Source organism: Canis lupus, chromosome 3 (assembly GCF_048164855.1).
Source record: "Canis lupus baileyi chromosome 3, mCanLup2.hap1, whole genome shotgun sequence".
Lineage (NCBI taxonomy): Eukaryota > Metazoa > Chordata > Mammalia > Carnivora > Canidae > Canis > Canis lupus.
This window is the reverse complement of record NC_132840.1, coordinates 65126372-65149294: the sequence shown is the minus strand read 5'-3', so window position 1 is coordinate 65149294 and position 22923 is coordinate 65126372. Positions and strand designations below refer to the sequence as shown.

General features: G+C 40.5%; 1 protein-coding gene across 3 annotated transcripts in view; it reads left to right on the top strand.

Moving 5' to 3' along the window:
- The first annotated feature begins 1102 nt into the window (after positions 1-1102).
- Positions 1103-22923, top strand: part of EXPH5 (exophilin 5) — a 93151-nt gene continuing 71330 nt past the window's right edge. For 2 of the 3 annotated variants that reach the window (XM_072821860.1, XM_072821859.1), the window contains exon 1: positions 22513-22841. In XM_072821860.1, coding sequence (XP_072677961.1) covers positions 22723-22841 — 119 coding nt within the window. In that variant the 5' untranslated portion in view covers positions 22513-22722. Of the gene's footprint in view, positions 1139-22512; positions 22842-22923 lie in introns of those variants that run through there. The other variant, XM_072821861.1, reaches the window with a different exon arrangement.

Below are 22923 nucleotides of genomic sequence, written 5' to 3'. Positions count from 1 at the left end.
CTTTAGTAAGGAGGAAATTCTGACATCTGTTACACAAGGATGAATCTTGCAGATGTACTAAATGAAATAAGCTAGTCACAAAAAGACAAGTACTCTATTATTCCACTTATATGAGGTACCTAAAGTAGTCCAATTCCAGAAACAGAAAGTAAAATGGTGATCGTAGGGGTTGGAGTTGGCAGGAAATGGAGAGTTACTATACTTATTGGTATAGAGTTTCATTTGCAAAATGAAAGTACTTCTGGAAATAGATGGTGGTGATGGCTACAAGCAATGCATATACTTGATGCCATTGAACCATACATTTAAAAATGGTTATGATGGTAAATTTTCTGTGTATTTAATCACAATCGAAAATTAAAAATACTTGGGATGCCCAGGTGGCTCAGTGGTTGAGCGTCTGCCTTTGGCTCAGGTCATGATCCCAGGGTCCCAGGATCGAGTCTCACATAGGGCTCCCTGCATGGAGCCTGCTTCTCCCCTGCCTGTGTCTCTGCCTCTCTCCCTCTCTCTGTGTGTCTCTCATGAATAAATAAATACAATCTTTAAAAAAAATAATAAAAATACCAAATAAAAAATGCAGACTACAGATTACCACCAGTGATTCTGATTCTATGGGTCTGAATGGGCTCAGAAATCTGCATTTTTAACAAATAATCCAGCTGATTCTGACCTTCAGATAATCTTTTGAGAAGTACTAGCTTGTAAAAGAGATAAAATACAAGAATGTACTTAGACCAGTTAGAAATGAGTGGTTTGCCAGAAATGCCAGTACATAAGTTTCTTGGATGAAAATAAGATTTAAAGAATTGGTGCATGGGGAAGAGCTCCAAAAAATAGTAGGACAGAGTCCCAGGGCTACAGAAATGTCCCTAGATTTGATCTGAGAGAAGGCGATTGGCAGACACATGGCATCTTGTCTGATGAAACTGGGCGGAGGCATGAAAAATTAGTGAAGGGGAGGGATTGTTCACATGCATAAATCACGGGGTGAGGAAAGTGGATAATTGCTTGGCATTTAGGTAATTACGCATGCAAATTAGAAGAGCATATATATGAGCCAAACAAAACAAAGACAATTGTTAATACGTTCTAGAGCCACCATGCCAGTCACACCATCATTTCCAGCTGCCCAGATGTAAGTACCAGCATTGACATGGTTTCCAATTGTTTGATGCTCTGATAGTCATGTGTTAAAGCAAGAATGTTTTATTTGAAGGGTATTTTATGCATGGAATGAGAAAAAATTAGGATGGAATCTTTTCCAGTTGGCTTCATATCCTCCCCACACGAAACACTGCACAATACTTAATAAATATAGGCCTAAGCAAGTTTTAAAAATACTTCTCATTCCCAGTGTTAATATTGAGTAGAAATTTTAGAATTCTTTTTTTCTATCTTTCTGTTCTTCTAGCTCTTCAAGGCATGTGAGAGAGAATCTGATAATAAAGGGAAGAAACAAATAAATTTCTTCTTCTCTTTATCTGAAATCTTTTGTTGGATAGTGATATTTTCATTAGTAATGTTTTATATTTATGTTGTATTCGTTTATGGTCTGGAACAGATTCTGTTCATTCTCAGATTCATATTTCAAAGTATTTCTGGGGACAAGCCTGTATGTTTAGACCTCCTACTCTCTCCTATTTCTCTTGAATGTCAATTTGATGACTCAGAGGGCTAATGAGAAGCCCATCATATATGATCCTCATAGTCTGTGAGGGTAAATGGAAATGCTTTCAATGATTTATATATTTTAAAAGACAATGCATGGTATAGAAAAATTGAACATGGGGTAGAATGTATGTGTTTAGTACAATAAAAATAATTAAGATATGACTCCTGTATACCATCTAGCCAGGGCAGAGAGGCATGTAAACAAAAAGTGGTAGGAAGAATTAATTCTAGGTTCTGTGATAAAGGTCTGTATGGGTAGAGTGAGACTTAGAGGGAGGGTTGTCATCAGGCTGGGATGAGTCACACAGGGAGAGCTTGAGAAAGTTTTCTCATGCAAAGTGAATCTTTAGTATTAAACTCTTGTCTTCCAGCATCTTAAAATAGAGAAGTTTACAGTCTCACTAGAGAGTCCAAAACAAAAGCATATTTTAAAAAGTGAATAATTTGGATCTTAGTGGTGTGAGACTGATTAACAGATCAGAAAGCTTTTGGAAGAGAAGGATAGGTGGGTGAGAATAAGAACAAAGGAAGTAAAGTGAAGCCCAGCCTCAGAATGGGCAGGTTGTACATAAGTACAGTGGAGCAGATGAGGAAGCATGAGGCAATGGGGATGAGTCTGAACAAAGATGAGACTACTAGAAACCCAACTGAACAGAGTGGGTGCCAAGAAATAACAGGGTCAGATAGGGATGGGTTTTGGGAGGCAGGCAGATTGAGGATTGGTATAGAAGGTGATGTTGATAGCTCACAGTATCCTGATCAGAGAAAGTTAGATGCCAAAAGCAATATTTCAGGAAAACAAGTCTAATTTCAGTTTCCAAAAATGGACTAGAAGTTGCTTAAAGCGGAGGTTGGGAGGTCAGTACAGGGGCCCTGCAGTCCCCTAAGGCGGGGGTGCTCAGATCTAAGAGGGGCCAGCCACATAGAATGGGAACAGAAGGGAGTGACAATCACTGTCTCTGATGGTAAATTATTACATTTGTGTTTCTCTACCCGCTGTTTAGAATGATTCGTCATCATGTATGTCCACTATACAGGGTTCAGGGCAAGCAGCCTTATCAAGTGAGATCCATTAGAGAAGCTGAGAAGCTTTTCAAAGGACACAAAATTACCAATGAGTAGAGCATATATCTCAGAAGCCAGGACTCTCAATCCAGAACACTCTGATACAGGATTTCTCGACCTCGGCACTATTGACATTTTAGACCAGATAATTCTTTGTGGAGAGCTGGTCTATACCTGGTAGGACTTTGAACAGCATCTGCGGCCCCTGCAATAGATGTCAATAGCACCCATTCACCCTAGTTGTGACTATGAAAAACATCTCCAGGCTTTGCCAAGTGTCCCTGGGGGTACCAAAATCACCCTCAATTGAGAACCACTGCTCTGGTACACCATGCAGTTAATTTTTATAGAAATAACATTTCCTTCTATGCTCTACATAGGCAGATATTTTCCATTACCTTCTCTATAAACATCAGGTTAGTGCAGATCAGACACTGAGTCTTTTCAGGAAGAGAGGAACCCAAGGGGCAGAGTCACTACTTTCATGATCAATTCATTTTAGAAAGGACAGCTAAGGGGGTGTCTGAGTGGCTCAATCAGATGAGCATCCAACTCTTGATTTCAGCCCAGGTCATGATCTCAGGGTTATGGGATAGAGCCCAGGTATGGTTCCAAGCTCAGCAAGGAGTCTGCTTGAGATTCTTTCCCTCTGTCCTCCCTCTAATAAATAAATCTTTTAAAAAAAGAGGGGTGTCTGGGTGGCTCAGTTGGTTAAGCATCTGCCTTTGGCTCAGGTCATGATCCCAGGATCCTGGGATTGAGACTGGCATCATGATCCCTGCTTAGGCTGATGCAGGACTTGATCCCAGGACCCCAGGATCATCAGGCTAAGCAGGGAGCCTGCTTCTCCTTCTCCCTCTGTCTCTGCTCCCCTGCTTGTGCTCTCTCAGTCTCCCTCTTTCTCTCTCTGTCAAATAAACAAATAAAATCTTCAAGAGAAAGAAAGAAAGTAATGACAGCTATGATTTACTAGCAGTGAAAGGTCTCCACCTTGAAATGCCCTTTTAGGGTGCTCCACCATCACACCCTGGCACTTTGGGGATGATGGTTTGATACTCTTGTCTCAGAAACTTGTTTCTACCTCCTGAAACTCCACTCTCATCCCTGTAATTTTTTTCTTGGAAATGTCCTTCTTGGCCACTGACCTCTTCTTTGTTCCCATTCTCTTCCAAGGCAGTCCCATCCGACTCAGTTCCGGACAACTCAGCCTTATTTCTCTAATGTATTTACTCAATGACTTATGAAATCCTTAGTAACTTTACCAAAATTTTATTTCCCCCCCCCCCAAGTTTTTACTTAAATTCCATTTATTTAACATATAGTGTAATACTAGTTTCAGGGGTAGAATTTAGTGATCCATCACTTACATTTAATACCTGGTGCTCATCACAGCAAGTCCCCTCATTACTGCCCACACCCCATTTAACCCTTTCCTCACATCTACCTCCCCTCCAGCAACCCTCTATAGTTAAGAATCTGTTTTCTGATTTTCTCCCTTCTCCTCCCACCCTCCATGTTCAACTGTTTCATTTCGTAAATTCCACATATGAGTGAAATCACATGGTATTTGTCTTTCTCTTGACTTATTTCACTTAGCATTATATTCTCTAGCTCCAACCATGTCATTGCAAATGGCAAGATTTCATTCTTTACCCAAATTTTCTATACTATTACAGACTTTTGTTTAATGTTCCTTCCCCCTTTATCCAAAAACTGATTTTGTCTTCATAACCCAAATTTTCTCCTTGACCAAAGATGGTAGCCATTTCTTGAGTTGTTTTCTTCTCATTGACCCTGGGGTCTCAGGACCCTCAGGTACTAGCATTCTCTTTGGCCTCCACATCCACCTCCAGATCACTTTTCTGGCTGCCTTTGGTGGGTATCCTCTTCTTTAAAAATCATCTTTTGGATATTAGCCATCCCATCTTCTCATCTATAAAAACCTTGTGGAAAAGAGACTGGGGTCCCAATCTCCTCAGCAGGAAAATCAGATTTCTAAGTTCTAATGGTAATAATAATATACATAAAATAAATACAGAAAATACCAAAAAATTGTGTAGAGTAATAAGGAAAGAATGAATTGAAAGGAAAATAGGTTCTCTTTCATCAACAAAAGCATTCAGTCCTTCCGCCAGTTAGGCAAAAATCAGTACATATCTCCAAAAATTACTCTAAAATAGATCAGCTGCCATCCAAACATCTTTTCTGTCCTGGACCACTAGATAGATCTCAAATATGTGTTTACTTGGGGATAATAGCCTTGAGCCTCCAGGCTTGTTGTGCCTCTGGATATCTATATTCTAGAATTCCAGTCATCTTTTCCCCTAAATCTCTGAAATCTGTACCTGCTACTTCTAGAAGCAGACTTTCTTTTTTCCAGCTTCATCCATAAGAAAGCCTTGCCCCTGAGGGTTATTAGAGGTTATTAGGAAGTGTTCTCTTCAGCCACAGGTGAAGGTATTTGTTCCAGCAATCAGAGTCATGAGGAACAAACAGGCCATGAATCAGAACAGGGTGGCTGTGCCATGTGACAGTTCACAGCTCCTTAGACTTAAGGCTGTCCTGCTGGACTAAACTTTAGCTTCATGGTTTGAGAAGATTGAATTAACAACCCACGTTATGTTTGATGCACTGAGTTTATATTTGGAATATTCCCTTGCTACTGGAGTGAAGAAGGGAAAGTTTATAATTTAGTCAACATTGACAATTTAAAAAAATTTTTGAGGTGAAATTCATATAACATAACATTAACTATTTTAAAGCGAATGATTCAGTAGCGTTTGGTACACACATGTTGTTCACCTATCACCTCTGTCTAGTTTTGGAACTATAATTTTTAAACCAACCTAGGAAATTATAGGATTTGTACAGTATTTGTAGTAGGCATTGGATTTCTATGTTCTTTTCTCATCCTACTGAGATGTTATAACCCACCTTATGATGTTAAAGACAGTTTTGGTGAAGGGGGAATCCAAAGAAAACAGTAAGTTCCACAAAAGAAAAGTTGTCTAGCCCAGGTAATTTGCCTTTCTGGAAAATTGCTGGGTAATATAACTCTCCATAGAAGACACTTTTCAAAAAGAGGTGTAGGAGGGATGCCTGGGTGGCTCAGTGGTTGACTGTCTGCTTTTGGCTCAGGGCATGATCCCGGGGTCCTGGGATGGAGTCCTACATCAGGCTTCCCATGGGGAGCCTGCTTCTCCCTCTGCCTATGTCTCTGCCTCTGTGTGTGTGTGTGTGTGTGTGTGTGTGTGTGTGTGTGTCATGAATAAATAAATGGAATCCTTAAAAAAAAAAAAAAAGAAGTGTAGGATGTGGGGGAAAATAACTACTTACAAGGGCCATGTGAGGAATATGGAGGAAATGAAATTAAAAAGAGAAACTAGAATAGAAAGGTAAAGAACAGAGCCTGGCACAATACACAATATAAATTTCGTTGAATAACTGAATGAATGAATGAATGAATGAATGAATAAAAATAACCTTCAGCAAATTAATGAAATAACCCAGAATGAACGTGTGGCTGCATGCATTAGAAATGGATACAGGATACAAGGAATAATGTTTCAAGTGAGCAATTTGATAAGCCATGACAAGAAGCTAAATAAATCGTTACTGTGTCATGGCAGTTAGACCAGCCTTAAAAAAATATAGGAAGGAGATGTAAATAATCTATCATTTCTATTCAAGTATTTACACTTCTGGCAAAAAGATAAAGTTTCCATAGCTTTTGCTATTTATCATTTTTAAAGATTTAATATTATGAGAACTCTTTATATCTAGGGGAAACAGCGTTGAGAAAAAAAGTATTGATTGAATTTCAGTACTTAAGGTTTTTTAAAAGGGCCCAGAAGTAGAAGGGCCTCCGTCATTATATAAATTGTTGTTTATAAGCTTGGATTGCTCCTCGTGTGGTCATAAATTTACATGACCATTTCTTAGTCAATCCAGAGGATACTATTCTAGTTTGCATTTCTTCATATGTTAAGCACATTTTATTTCCCATGCAATTAGTTGAAGTATGCTATTCATTGTTTCAAATCGTCTATTTTAGTAAACCCCTTGACTAGAAGAATGTCTAATAAGATACAGGTCATCATGTGATTATTCGTATTACAGTGTTAATTAAAGCACTGATGTATTTTCATCTACACAATAATTAAATAAGTTTTAACAAGAGCTAGAAGTTACTCCATTCCAAGAGAATATTGATTTCTGCTCAATTATACTTATGTTAGACATTCTAACTTAGAGGCAACAAGCAAATATGGCATATTTTTACCTTCAGGAGGAATATTTTGTTAATTGCAGGAAGCCACACTATGGCATTCTTTCCCATCCACAAGCTAGAAGATTTAGCATGTTTCTGAATGCACAGCAATGATTTTCTGTGTTCTTTCAACTGCTCATATTTAGAAGCTTACGGGTCATTGCCCTGTATAAAGTCACTTGATAATATTGTTCTTGTCATCCAACATGGCATTTGACAATTGTCTCAGTGTGTTTAGGCTGCTAAAACAAGATACCATAGACTAGGTGGTCTATAAACAAGAAATTTATTTCTCACAGTCCTGGAGGCTGGGTGATCCAGGATCAAGTGTCAGCAGATTCAGTGTCTGGTGAGAAACACTTCCTAGTTTATAGACAGCCATCTTCTCGCTGTCCTCACAAGATGGAAGGGCCTAGGGACCTCCCTGGGGTCTCTTTCCTGGAGCACTAATCCCATTCTCGAGGGCTCCATCCTCATGGCCTAATCACCTCCCTAAGGCCCCATTTCCCAAAACCATCACATTGAAGATTAGGTTTCAACATACTAGTGTTGTGGTGGCATAAATATTAAGTTTATAGAAACAGTAAATCTCTGATGTGCAAAATAGCAAATATAACCAAGGAAAAGAATCAGTTACCATGGCAAAGGTAAAGGCTCAAGTCCTGAAATTTCTGTGGTGTAGGCCCTGTTTGAAATATGCTGCATAAATTAGAACAAATGACTAGGAAAGGCAATAAAGAACCAAAAAGTACTTAGAATACACCCAAATTAAGTTACAGAGGTTAAGTTAGGGAAGACTCGATTAGTTAGCTCTGCACCAACTCTTCCAGTCAGACACTAGGTTGGTTCTAGTTAATGAATTTAGGAATAAGAAATGAAATTATCAAATTCTATTTAATGGAAATTTGCCTGCTTGTATCACAAGTTTTAAAGAATTGCAATCTTGGTACTGAGCTAGTCACATAAATAACATGACAATTGTATCTAGTTTAGAATACAGGGTTTTTGGGATCCCTGGGTGCTCAGCGGTTTATCGCCTGCCTTTGGCGGGAGGCATGATCCTGGAGTCCCCGGATGGAGTCCCGCATTGGGCTTCCTGCGTGGAGCCTGCTTCTCCCTCTGCTTGTGTCTATGCCTCTCTCTCCCTCTCTCTGTGTATCTCATGAATAAATAAATAAAATCTTTTTAAAAAATACAGGTTTTTCTCATCAAAAAGAAAAACTTCCAAATATATGAATGAATTCTTTAAATGCACATATTTTTTAAAATTGAGTTTAAATTTTTTTAAAGATTTTATTTATTTATTCATTGGAGACACACAGAGAGAAAGAGAGAGAGAGGCAGAGACACAGGTAGAGGGAGAAGCAGACCCCGTGCAAGGAGCCCGACGCAGGACTCCATCCCGGGTCTCCAGGAAGGTGGCGCTAAACCGCTGAGCCACCCGGGCTGCCCCAAGTTTTAAATTCTAATTCCAGTATAGTTAACATACAGTGTTATATTAGTTTCAGGTGCACAGCGTAGTGATTCAACGATTCTATACATTACCCAGTGCTCATCGTGGTAAGTGCACTCTTTCATCCCCATCACTTGCTTCCCCCATCACCCATCAACTCCCCTCGGGTGACCATCAGTGTGTTCTCTATAGCTAAAGTCTGTTTCTTAGTTTGTCTCTCTCTCGTTTTTTTCTTTACTTGTTTGCTTTGTTTTTTAAATTCCACATATGAGTGATATCATATGGTATTTGTCTTTCTCTGACTTATTTCACTTAGCATAATACCCTCTAGGTCCATCCATATCATTGCAAACGGCAATATTTTGTTCCTTTTTATGGCTGAGTAATAGTCAATTATTCATATTAAAAATATATATATATATATAAATGGACATCATCTATCAATGGACACTTGAGCTGCTTCCATACTTCAGGTATTGTAAATAATGTTGTTGTAAACATAGAGATGTAAACAACATAGAGATGTTGTAAACAAAGACACCTTTGAATTGTGTTTTTGTATTTTGGGAGTAAATACTCAGTCTTGCAATTACTGGATCATAAGGTAATTCTATTTTTAGCTTCTTGAGGAACCTCCAGACTGTTTTCAACAGTGGGTGCAGCAGTTTGCATTCCCATCACTAGTGCATGAGGGTTCCCTTTTCTCCACATCCATTCCGTCACTTGTTGTTTCTTGTGTTTTTTTGTTTTAGCCATTCTGACAGATGTAAAGTGAGATCTAATTGTGGTTTTGATATGCATTTCCCTGATGATGAGTGATGTTGAGCATCTTTTCACCTGTCTGTTGGCCATCTGGATGTCTTCTTTGGAGAAATGTCTTCCACTCATTTTTTAATTAGGTCATTCATTTTTTGGGTGTTCAGTTGTAGAAGTTCTTTATGTTGACCCTTTATTGGATATGTCATTTGCAAATATCTTCTCCCATTCAGTAAGTTGTCTTTAGTTTTGTTTATTGTTTCCTTTGCTGTGCAGAAGCTTTTTATTTTGATTTAGTTCCAACAGGGTTTTTTTTTTTTTTTTTTTTTTTTTTGCTCTTGTTTCCCTTGCCTCAGGAGACATATCTAGAAGGATGTTTCTACAACCAACATTTATGGTTTCAAGTCTCACACTTAGGTCTTTAATCCATTTTGAGTTTATTTTCGTGTATGGTTTAAGAAAGTGGTCCAGTTTCATTCTTTTGCATGTTGCTGTCCAGTTTTCCCAACACCATTCATTGAAGAGGCTATCTCTTCCATCGGATATTCATTCCTCTTTTGTCGAAGATTAATTGACCATATAATTGTGGACTTACTCTGTTCCATAAAATGTATAGATTTTGAAAAAAACTTCCAGTTTGGTCTGAGTCAACATTTGATTTGATATAAGTGATATATTAATTAACCATAATGGTCCACTTAATTAGAGGTTGCAAAGAGGCTGTTATGCACCAGTCGCTGGGGAAAGGAAAATGTAATTTTCGATATTCATTTCATTCTGATAGACATTTCTTTGAAGCTTGGAAGACACCAAGATCAGTCATCTGTATTAGAATCTTCCCGGGGAATCCCTGGGTGGCTCAGCTGTTCGGAGCCTGCCTTTGGCCTGGGGCGTGATCCTGGAGTCCCAGGATCTGGTCCCGCGTTGGGCTCCCTGCGTGGAGCCTGCTTCTCCCTCTACCTGTGTCTCTGCCTCTCTCTCTCTATATATATATGTCTATCATGAATGAATAAATAAATAAATCTTTTAGAATCTTCCCTCACTTTTCCTTTTTTTTCTCATTCTTCTTTTTTTTTTTTTTTTTTTTTTTTTTTGCAGTTCTGCCGTTTTATTTTTCCTGGGATACTCAAGGGGATGTGGGAATAGCCACAGGTGTGGTGAGGGGAAGCCCCATCTTCCCCTCAACAGCGGGAAACGGGGAGAGGCCCAGGCGCCCCGGTCCTGGGTTGGTCCAGCCACTGCGGTCCCTGGGCCCGGCGGGCTAGGGGCGGAGGGCGCAGCCCCAGGGGTGGGGGTGAGGCAGTCTCCGGGGTGGGGTTCGGGATTCTTCATATTCCTCACTCTTCCTATCCCACTTTCCCCCACCTCTCCATGCAGTATAGCAGGGAACATATAAGAATGGGTCTTCTCTTCTCACCTCTTTTTCCCCATGTTCCCCAGATAGCAATCTCCTGGACTCGAAAAGTAAATTCAAGTTTGATAGATTAGTACTACAGAAGCAAACAAATACAAGCCTGTGATTTTGAAGAAGTGAGTCACTGAGAATTTTTTAAGATCTACTGAGAGGGGTGCATGGGTGGTGAAACTGGTTGAACACCTGACTCTTGATTTTGGCTCAGGTCGTGGTCTCAGAGGTCATGGTCTTGGGGTCTTGGGGTCAAACCCCATGCCTGGCCCCATGTCCGGTTCTGTGTTCAGCATAGAGTCTGCTTGGGTTTTTTTCTCTCTCTGTCTCTCTTCTATCCCTCCACCCCTGCTCTCTCTCCCTCTCTCAAATAAAATTTTAAAAACCTTAAAAAAATAAAATAAAGAAGCACCTGGGTGGCTCAGTTGGTTAAGCATTTGCCTTCAGCTCAGGTCATGGTCTCAGGGTACTGGAATCAAGCCCTGCATTTGGCTCCCTGTTCAGACAAGAGTCTGCTTCTCCCTCTCCCTCTGTATCCTGCCCCCACCACCCCTACTTGTACTCTCATTCTTGCTTGATCTATCTCTCAAATAAATAAATAAAATCTTTTTTAAAAAATCAAGTAAAACTAAATCTACTGAGAGTTGGGATAGCATGCTTTCCCCCAGAGCTGGCAGTAGTTATCAAAGCATCCATCCCATAATCATCGCACTTACCCTGCTTCCACTACTGGTGAGAAGATTTCCCAACAACAAATGAAAAATATTTATTTGCCAGATGTCCCTCAATGTGTACTCAGGAATTGTTAATGGAAGGGTACTTTCTTGTGAAAGGAAAAACAACCACATTTTGCAACCACGTAGGCAAAATTGTAAAAATTTCCAAAGAATGAGTACTGTAAACTGCGTGCCAGAACTGATTACTGACATTACTGAAGTATTACAAGAAACATTAATAATTTTTTTCTGTAAAACACTTTAAAGTTCACAAAGGATCTTCAAAATTGTTTTTTGATTCCACTAGATTGTGAAATCATCTTCTACAGAGATCTTTCAGTAACAATATTAAAAGCCTTTATCAAAATGTACACTGACTGCAATTGAGTTATAAATATATAGATAGATAGATACACACACACAGAGTTATGAACTCTATACACACACACACACACACACACGGGCAAGAACTTTAGGAAGACATGCAAACATGAAAAAATACCCCTTGTAGTAGGATTATAAATATCTTTTTTCTTTTTAAGTACTTTGGTATCATCATGCTATATTTCCAATTCAAAACAATTTTAATCCTTATATCTTAAATGATTTGAGGTGAGTTCTGCCCACAGGTAAGATTTCCTCCATCCTGAAAGCAGAGAGGAGAGATAGTATCTGGAAATCTCTTCTTATCCTGAAGCTGGCCAGGTATGAGGAGGAAACAATAGAATCCAACCACCCACCTGCCTGTCTGTCTCTGTCTCGGCCTCTCCCTGTCTCTGTCTCCCACATTATTTCATTAGAGCTTACTGTGTGCTAAGCACTTTACATACTTTATCACATTTAATTCCACAGCCTTGTGAAGTGGGTACAATTATTACTCTTACTTCACAGATAAGGAAGTGTGACATAACCACCCAAGATCACACAACTAGTAAAGTGTGTAAACAGAGTTTGAACCAAGGACTCCTGACTCCCAGCCCATGTTCTTTGAATAAGATCTAAAGTCCATTGCCGTAACCTGACTTGCTTATATTATCAGGCCCATGTCTATCTCTCCAACTTTCCCTCCCCTCCCTACACTCTCATTTACCATGATGTCCAGAGATATCATCCCAGGCTGTCAATATCTCTCCTGCCTCAACATTTTGCACTTGCCTCTGCTTGGAAAGCCCTTCCCATGGCTCTTACCAAGGGTGGATTCATGATACCCTTCAGATCTCCAATTACACATCAATGTTCAGGGTGGCCATCTCGACTGCCCCCTGGAAGGTAGTCCACTCCTCCCCAAAGTTGCTCTCCCTCACATCACTCTGGTTAATGTTTTTCATAGCACATATCATAGTTGGTAAATCTTTTATTTATTTACTTATATACTGTCTCCAGGAACGCAAACTCCATGAGGACTGAGACCTTGTTTGTCTTTGTACCTCTGTTTCCAGCATCTGGCATGCGGCTGGACACACAGCAGGCTGAGCAAATACTAAGTGCCCTTAGCCATAGAGCCTCACTGCCTGGGGCAGGGAATTTAGGGGATTATTTCTTGCCCAAAGATGAGGTAGGTTCAAAACATTTTGTAAATAGGTAAGTCTACATTTTACCCATTTTTTTTTTCAAATTTAAGTTCCTTTGAGGACATATGTATATTTATTTTCCTAGTTCTTCTCCTGTCTGGCTTATGAGATCTCAGGTTTCAGCTCACATAGCACTCACTCAAGCCTTTGCCAGAGCCATGACCCCCTCCACCCTTCCCATCCACCACCCTATTATTTTGGTTCACCTATCACACTCTAAATTTATGTTAACTTGTTTCTTATTTTTTTTCCCTCTGCCCATTAGAATGTAATGTTCTTGAAGGCCAACACTTTATCTTAACACTGTATATGTGGTATCTAAAGCACTTTCAAACACATACTAGACATTCCATAAACATCTGTGGAATGAATCAGTACATTCATCTGTGTTCTCTTTTTAGTTCTAGCAGTTTTTAGATGGATTTCCTTGGGATTTTTGTAAGGAGAAAAATCATCATCTATGGTCAGTTTTTTTCTTTTCTGAGTGTTATACTCATTACTCTTCTTCCTTTATTGTACCAAGTAGAACTACCGGAACAATGTTATATAACACAGGAAATAACAGGTGTCTTTGATTTGTTTCCACTTAATTGATTTACCACTAATTATGATATTGAAATTGCCAGGCACAGACATTCCTTCCCATACGAAGGAAATATGCTTCTAATTCTAAAATATTAGGGCCAAAAATTTAACTTAATTTGGTTCTATCCAAAGGTGGTCTCAAATTTCATCAAAAAGCTTTAATGATGTGATGTTCTTCTTTTGAAAACATGTCAATATTAAAATATTTTCACATTTCTGGAATAAACTCTAATTAGTCATTTTTAATACATTCAATCTTTCTTAGACTGGCATTTTTCTTAGGATTTTTTTCCTACATCTATAGTCACAAGGAATAGTATACTGTGTTTTTGGGTTTGTGTGTTTATTTGACCTAGCTTTCTCAGGTGTGGCTGTCAGGAAACAGTAGATCATATAATGCCTTGGGAAATGTTTTACCTTTTGAGTTTTGGAGTAGTCTAGGGTGTTTGTATAAATCTCAGAGTCCCCTATTTCCCTCCTTCATCTTGCAGGTGGAATGGGAACAGTGAAAGCCCCTTTACAAGGGAGGATGATGGGCTGAGGCAGAATTAAATATATCTAGCACCAGGCTGAATAGTAAGTGTGTATTGCTTAGTTCCTTGATTTGGCCAGATTTGGGTTTTTTTTTTTTTCAGGCAGATTTTGAGTGCTAGACCTACATATATTGACTTCTGACATGAGAGAATGCAAGGCTCTTATCCCTTGCCTTATATAATACTCTAAGTTTTAGAACCATGCTTATGCTTTCTCTCATATCAGGGCTCAGTGACTTGTTTAAACACTCCAGAAGTCTTTTTAATTTAATTTAATTTAATTTAATTTAATTTAATTTAATTTAATTTAATTAATTTATTTGAAAAAGAGAAAGAGCACAGACACTTGAGCATGAGTGGTGGTGAGGGACAGGAGAAGAGGGATTAGCCCTCACTGAGCAGGAATCCTGACTTGGAGCCCAATCCCAGGACCCTGAGATCAAGACCTGAACTGAAGCAAATGCTTAACCAACTGAGCCACCCAGGTGCCCCATTATTGCAGAAGTCTTTATGCATTTTGAATGATGTTTCTATTACTCAAAAGGTCATGATACCTCCTTATCCTGGGAAGCTCTATGCAGCTATGAAAAGGGACATTAAAGAAGACTATTTAATATAATGCCATTATATATATATATATATATGTAAAAGGGGAGTATGTGAAGATGCAAACAAAAATATTAAAAATAAAACTAGTAGTTTTATTATAGATAATGGATGCTTTCTTCCCTATTTTCCATATTCTTACATTTTTATATGATGAACAACCATTGCCTCATTCTTCTGTGAGGGGACTTCCATGACTAGAGTGAGTTCCCAGCCTCTCTCCCTGATCCTTACTTACTCCTTAGGGTAGAGGAGGAGTAAGTCATCTGACTGGAGGGTGGAAAGTGAAGGAAATTTCACGATCCACACTTTTTAACTGGATGGAACTAATTCATCAGAAAGCTTGAAGCAGTTGGTGGCATTCTTCTATCACCTTCCTATCACTAATTATACCTACTCCCCACATCCGAATCTCCCACTGATGCTCAGCCCCAAGGTTCGGGCTTGGAAGGAGTGGTACTAGTGAGTCCATTTCACTGCAGAACCAAGTCATATTTTTCTGTTAATTTACCAGTAATAAAGCTGAGGTTTTGTTTTGTTTTGTTTTAAGATTTTATTTATTTACTTATTTGAGAGAGAGAGAATGTGTGCATGCACAGGCAGGGGTAGGGGCAGAAAGAGAAGGAGACAAAATCTTAAGCAGACTCTCCACTGAGCCCAGAGCCCAATGCAGGGCTTGATCTCAGGACCCTGAGATCAGGACCTGAGCCAAAATCAAGAGTCAGACACTCAACCAACTGAGCCATCCAGCCACCCCAAAGCTGAGATTCTTATTTCCATCTGTTTGACTCTTGCATTTTATTTTTCAGTTATTCCCAAACCTGAGTAAAGTCATACTTCTGTAGTCAGAGAAAATGTTACTTTTAAAACTGCTCTGTGTGCAAATACTATTATTAATAGCTACTATTTACTGAGCACTGACCTTGTTACCTGTATGATGTATGTCATCTCAGTGAATTTCTATAATAATCTTACAAAGTTGGTTCTACTGCTATCCTTGCTTTTGTAGAAAACCAAAAACAAACAAACCAACTAATGTTCAGGGAGGTGAATCTGCTGATCATTGTGGGTTCAGATCTGATGCCTCAGGGGTAACCAAAAAAAAAAAATGGTTTTCTACCTGAATTTGCAAAGCTCTTCACTGAACAATTAGAATAGTGAGAATGGAAAGGAACAACTGTGGACACTCCCTTCTCAGAGTTTCACATCCTTTGTTTACTAATAAAAGCCTGTTACCAACCTCTTACATTCAAGCTGACTTGTATTTGCTTGTCTAACTGAAAGCTAGCACCCAAACTCACCCCATAGCCTGCTGTGGGAAGAGCAGATAGATACCTCTGTGGGAAACCGATCCCTGCTCTACAGAGATGATTTTCAATGGCCTCCCCAAGTCATAGGTGACTTCAGGTGACAACCATTCAGACATTCAGTCCACTTTGTGATCAGCAGTTCTCTTGGCTACATCACTGTTAGGGAAGAAAAACAACTGAGCCTTCTGGAGATGTGGCCATCAGGCTGGAAAAAACAGATTTCTTTTTTTTTTAATAAATTTATTTTTCATTGGTATTCAATTTACCAACATACAGAATAACACCCAGTGCTCATCCCGTCAAGTGCCCCCCTCAGTGCCCGTCACCCAGTCACCCCCACCCCCCGCCCTCCTCCCCTTCCACCACCCCTAGTTCGTTTCCCAGAGTTAGGAGTCTTTATGTTCTGTCTCCCTTTCTGATATTTCCCACACATTTCTTCTCCCTTCCCTTATATTCCCTTTCACTATTATTTATATTCCCCAAATGAATGAGAACATATAATGTTTGTCCTTCTCCGATTGACTTACTTCACTCAGCATAATACGTTCCACTTCCATCCACGTTGAAGCAAATGGTGGGTATTTGTCATATCTAATGCCTGAGTAATATTCCATTGTATACATAAACCACATCTTCTTTATCCATTCATCTGTCGATGGACACCGAGGCTCCTTCCACAGTTTGGCTATTGTGGACATTGCTGCTAGAAACATCGGGGTGCAGGTGTCCCGGCGTTTCATTGCATCTGTATCTTTGGGGTAAATCCCCAGCAGTGCAATTGCTGGGTCGTAGGGCAGGTCTATTTTTAACTCTTTGAGGAACCTCCACACAGTTTTCCAGAGTGGCTGCACCAGTGCACATTCCCACCAACAGTGTAAGAGGGTTCCCTTTTTTCCGCATCCTCTCCAACATTTGTGGTTTCCTGCCTTGTTAATTTTCCCCATTCTCACTGGTGTGAGGTGGTATCTCATTGTGGTTTTGATTTGTATTTCCCTGATGGCAAGTGATGCAGAGCATTTTCTCATGTGCATGTTGGCCATGTCTATGTCTATGTAAAACAATGTGATTCATCATATCAGCAAGAGAAAAACCAAGAACCATATGATCCTCTCATTAGATGCAGAGAAAGCATTTGACAAAATACAGCATCCATTCCTGATCAAAACTCTTCAGAGTGTAGGGATAGAGGGAACATTCCTCGACATCTTAAAAGCCATCTATGAAAAGCCCACAGCAAATATCATTCTCAACGGGGAAGCACTGGGAGCCTTTCCCCTAAGATCAGGAACAAGACAGGGATGTCCACTCTCACCACTGCTATTCAACTTAGTACTGGAAGTCCTAGCCTCAGCAATCAGACAACAAAAAGACATTAAAGGCATTCAAATTGGCAAAGAAGAAGTCAAACTCTCCCTCTTCGCCGATGACATGATACTCTACATAGAAAACCCAAAAGCCTCCACTCCAAGATTGCTAGAACTCATAGAGCAATTTGGCAGTGTGGCAGGATACAAAATCAATGCCCAGAAATCAATGGCATTTCTATACACTAACAATGAGACTGAAGAAAGAGAAATTAACGAGTCAATCCCGTTTACAATTGCACCCAAAAGCATAAGATACCTAGGAATAAACCTCACCAAAGAGGTAAAGGATCTATACCCTAAAAACTATAGAACACTTCTGAAAGAAATTGAGGAAGACACAAAGAGATGGAAAAATATTCCATGCTCATGGATTGGCAGAATTAATATTGTGAAAATGTCAATGTTACCCAGGGCAGTTTACTCGTTTAATGCAATCCCTATCAAAATGCCATGGACTTTCTTCAGAGAGTTAGAACAAATTATTTTAAGATTTGTGTGGAATCAGAAAAGACCCCGAATAGCCAGGGGAATTTTAAAAAAGAAAACCATAGCTGGGGGCATCACAATGCCAGATTTCAGGTTGTACTACAAAGCTGTGGTCATCAAGATAGTGGTACTAGCACAAAAACAGACACATAGATCAGTGGAACAGAATAGAGAACCCAGAAGTGGACCCTGAACTTTATGGTCAACTAATATTCGATAAAGGAGGAAAGACTATCCTCTGGAAGAAAGACAGTCTCTTCAATAAATGGTGCTGGGAAAATTGGACATCCACATGCAGAAGAATGAAACTAGACCACTCCCTTTCACCATACACAAAGACAAACTCAAAATGGATGAAAGATCTAATTTTGAGACAAGATTCCATCAAAATCCTAGAGAAGAACACAGGCAACACCCTTTTTGAACTCGGCCATAGTAACTTCTTGCAAGATACATCCACGAAGGCAAAAGAAGCAAAAGCAAAAATGAACTATTGGGACTTCATCAAGATAAGAAGCTTTTGCACAGCAAAGGATACAGTCAACAAAACTAAGACAACCTACAGAATGGGAGAAGATATTTGCAAATGACGTATCAGATAAAGGGCTAGTTTCCAAGATCTATAAAGAACTTATTAAACTCAACACCAAAGAAGCAAACAATCCAATCATGAAATGGGCAAAAGACATGAAAAGAAATCTCACAGAGAAAACAGATTTCTAAAGATTATTGCTACCTATCCAGATGTTGCTATTAAAAACCAAACTGATGAGTTATCTCTCCAGTTGCAAGGTGGGGTGGGAGGTTGCCAGGGTTACCAATACTAAGATTGAAAATGGGTGCTTGTTGCTGAGAGAATGAGCTCATGAAATAATCCTTTGAAAATGAATTTTACTCCAAAAGCACTGGGTTTCTAGTCCTACAGAAACCACCTGTCTGGTTCCAGGGTGACCCCTAATGTCTTGCAGATGTTTCAAATAGAATGTTAGTATAGAAAATCCCCGATGGCATGCCCCACTGTGCTGCAGTCCTGGGCAGAAGCCTGTCTTGATGCTCACGTCCAATGCGGTCACTCAAGTTCTGACCTCAGCCTTTCTTCTCTGTCTTCCCTTTGCTATGGCCATCTTATTTGGCCACAGGATTTTGTCAATCATATCTGAGCAGATGACTTCCAAATCTACTTCTCCATCCCTTTTTCAAGAGCTCCCAGTCCCAAATTTTTTCCCTGTGTGAACAAATTGCAGGTTACTTTAAACTCTTTATGTTTAAAACTAAACTGGTATTTTTACAAACATGCTTCTCCTATCATCAAAGAGACTACTCTCCTTTCAGACACTTCTCTTGAAATCTTACATCATCTTTGTGATTCCTTCTTTCTTAATCTTCATATCCAATGAGTTTCCAAGTACAATGTCTTTTTTTTTTTTTTAAGATTTTGTTTTTAAGTAATCTCTATACCCAATGTGGGGCTCAAACAACCCCAAGTCAAGAATTACATACTGGAGACCTGGGTGGCTAAGGGGATGAGCATCTGCCATTGGCTCAGGTCATGATTCTGGGGTCCTGGGATCAAGTCCTGCATTGCTCTCCCCTCAGGGAGCCTGCTTCTCCCTCTGTCTATGTTTCTGCCTCTCTCTCAGTGTCTCATGAATAAACAAATAAAATCTTAAAAAAAAAAAAAAAAAGAGTTGCACACTTTACTGACCGAGCCAGGTGCCCCCACTCAATGTCTTTGGATTTCACTCCTCTTGTATTCCCATGTCCACTGCTTTGATTCAGTTTCTCTCCCCCCCTTTCTCCTGCATCAGAGATCCAGCACCATGGGGTCCTTGCCACAATCCTCACTCTACACTTCTTCATCTGCTGCTACCAGAGTAATCTCCCCAGTGTTCAGTTTCAGCTCTACCATCGTCATCCTCAAAACCTATCTTGGGGGTGCTTGGGCAGCTCACTAGGTTAAGCATCTGTCTTCAGCTCAGGTCATGATACCAGGGTCCTGGGTTTGAGCTGGGAATCAGGCTTTCTGCTCAGTGGGGAGTCTGCTTCTCCCTTTGCCTCTCCCCGCACACCCCTACTCAAGCTCTCTCTCTCTCTCAAATAAATAAATAAAACAAACAAAATTTAAAAAAACAAAACAAACAAACAAAAATCCTTTCTTGACTTCTCATCACCTACACAATAGAGTCCAGGTTCCTGGGCGTGGCATTCATCGTCATGTCACATGACATTCATCGTCATGTCACAGCATTCATTGTCATGTCATATATATATATATATATATGATTTTATTTATTCATGATAGACACAGAGAGAGAGGCAGAGACACAGGCAGAAGGAGAAGCAGGCTTCCTGTGGGCGCCCGATGCGGTACTTGATCCCAGGACCCGGGATCACACCCTGAGCCAAAGGCAGATGCTCAACTGCTGAACCACCCAGGTGCCCCACAGCCTTATGTACTCTTTTTATAAATCCTATGAGCTAGCCCAATGTTTTTCAATCTCTTTATTATTGTACCTCCAATATTGCCCTTATTGTGAATGCCTATTCAAGCCAAAACAGATCATTTACTAATCCCTGAATATACCCATGAATATATCCTTGAAAATATCCCTGAAGATTTTCTAGCTCCCAAAAAATTTTGCTCACTTTGGCCATTAGTCAGAGGAGTTGAGGGATTATGAGCAGATTCCTAGAGCATACTTCTCCTACTTGGTGTACTGTTTCCCTGGCCTAAATAGACACACATCTCCTCCCACAACCTTCAACTTCTTCCTATTGAAATCTGACCTTTCATGTGACAACCCAAATACCATGTCCTCTCCCTGATCCACTCAGTTGGAACTAACTTCTTTCTGTGGTCTCATAGAACTTTCTTGATACATTTATTATGTTGGCCTTTGTCATGTAGTTCTTTTTCTGTGTCATCTCCCCCACTGTATTATAAACTTTCCAAAGACAAGGAGTATCTTCTTCACAGCATACAATGCCCTCATACAGTAGGCACCAGAACATGGTAGTTGAAATCAATTCACTGATACACCAGGAACACAATAAAAGCCTACCCATATGAAGAAGTTCCATATGTGTGTGGAAGAAATGAACATGTTAATAAGTAGAAAAATGGACATCATATATAAGCCACACTCCTAATCCACCATTATTAACAGGAGTTCCATGTATTGTACAACACTGGCGAACTGAATTGGTTGCTGCTTCAGAGAAATAACAAACAGCCACCCACAGAAATGGTTACCTGCCTAGGCATGTCTTAAATAACAATGATCAAAGTGAGTAGAGAACCCAGAGGCCAAAATGTAAATAGTCATTTTTGACATTATGTTTTTGTTACAGATACAAAAATCTTTATTGGGTTTATTTGCCATGAAAGGAGATGATACATGTGCAAGTACACTTTACTTTAAAAAAAAATATTTTATTTATTTATTCATCAGAGACACACAGAGACATAGGCAGAGGTAGAAGCAGGCTTCCTGCAGGGAGCCCTATGCATCACTGGGCACTGGATCCTGGGTGCCATCCATCTGTAGTGTCTGGACTTTCTAAATTTCTCTGAGGGCAAAGCATCCCTGATGGGACAAAACTACCCTCTTGAGCCTTGAGGACCTGACTGACCCCAAGGCCGTGACCGTCCTGACCTTTACTGCCCACCTGCATGTACCCACTGATCTTAGTTCCATATTTTTCTCATCTAAACCTGGAAATATTTTCAATACCTTGGAGGCAATCTTTTGAGATGCTAGCGCACCATCTTCCCAGTCTTGGCCTAACCAAAATAAATCCATTTTTTCGTTTCTCTGCCTTTGGAATTTGTCAGCAGCTAGTGGCCACATCTGGGCTGTTTGGGACCCGTGGAGCCAGGCATTCCTGCGCCCCAGTGCCCCGGCTACAATACTTTTTTAAATGTATGTATAAGACACATTTAGAAACTTCCATCATATCTCAGAATAATAACTTTCTAGGAAAGTTATTTCTGTGGTTTCACAGGATTACATTTTGCTTTAGTCAGAGGATTAGGTGTTTGCAAGTGGCACTCGAATTACTTCTCTGATATTATGAGGAAGATTATCAATTCTTACAGAAAGCTACAAACAGGTGATTTTCATCATCCCTTGCCCCTGGGCTGTCTTCTCCTAAGATACCGTAAACCATTTTGTGGTTTTTAAAAGTTTTGGGTTTTTTTCACCTAAAGCTCAATAATGACTTTTGTAGGGGGATGAACTGGAGGCCTTGGGGGGCATGGGAGGCGTGGCAAAGAACCCATCCCCAAGGATACACTAAATTTAGCCCCTCGCCTGGGTCAGGTCCCACAGTCACCTGTGCATCAAGCTCAGCCCTTCTGGGTGTTTCAAGCAGGGTAACTCTTGTGCCAGATCTAAAGCTCCTACTGCAACTCCATCCACTTCCCATGGGCTCTTTACTGCAAAGGAGGATTCGTTGTGGATCTCACTCCTCGTCACCCCTTCCACTAGACCGGCTGGAGTCCTGAGAGCAAACAGCAGCGGCGAAAGCAAATACTGCATTGGCGCCAATCCCTAAACTCAGGCCTCACTTAGGTGCGGAAATAAGTAGGATTGTCACTTAACACGTCGGATCCGCGCGGAGAGGAGCGGGGAGGAGGAGACGAGGGAGGACCCGCCCCTTTGGAATGGGATTGGTTCCCTGCGTCGGGTTTTGCATCTGGGTTGGGTCTGGGTTGGCAGAAGCAGTCATTAAGGTGTTGTCGAAATGAGCCCTGGAGGTGTGGGCTGTTCCCTAAGTTCGGGGTTTTAGATTTTCCGAGGGGCGGACTTCTTATTGGCCATGGGATCAAGTTCCTGAAACTGGCCTCCTTTACCTTGAAAAATGTCCTCGTAACGGGCGGCGCCGAGGAGCTTAAGTGTAGTAATTCCCACGCAGGAGAGAACATGACGAAGGTTCCTCAGGGGTTTGATTTCAGTTTCTTAAATGACGAAGAAGCCAGGAAGATCCTGCAGGTGCTGGAAAGGAATGAGGCGCTGCAGAGGGCGGAGAAGGACAGGATCAGGTACCGCGCCGCTCCTTCCTCGGCGCCGCGGGAGGCGCGGACTCGTGGCCGCGCACCTGTCGGGCCTGGGACGGCGCCGCAG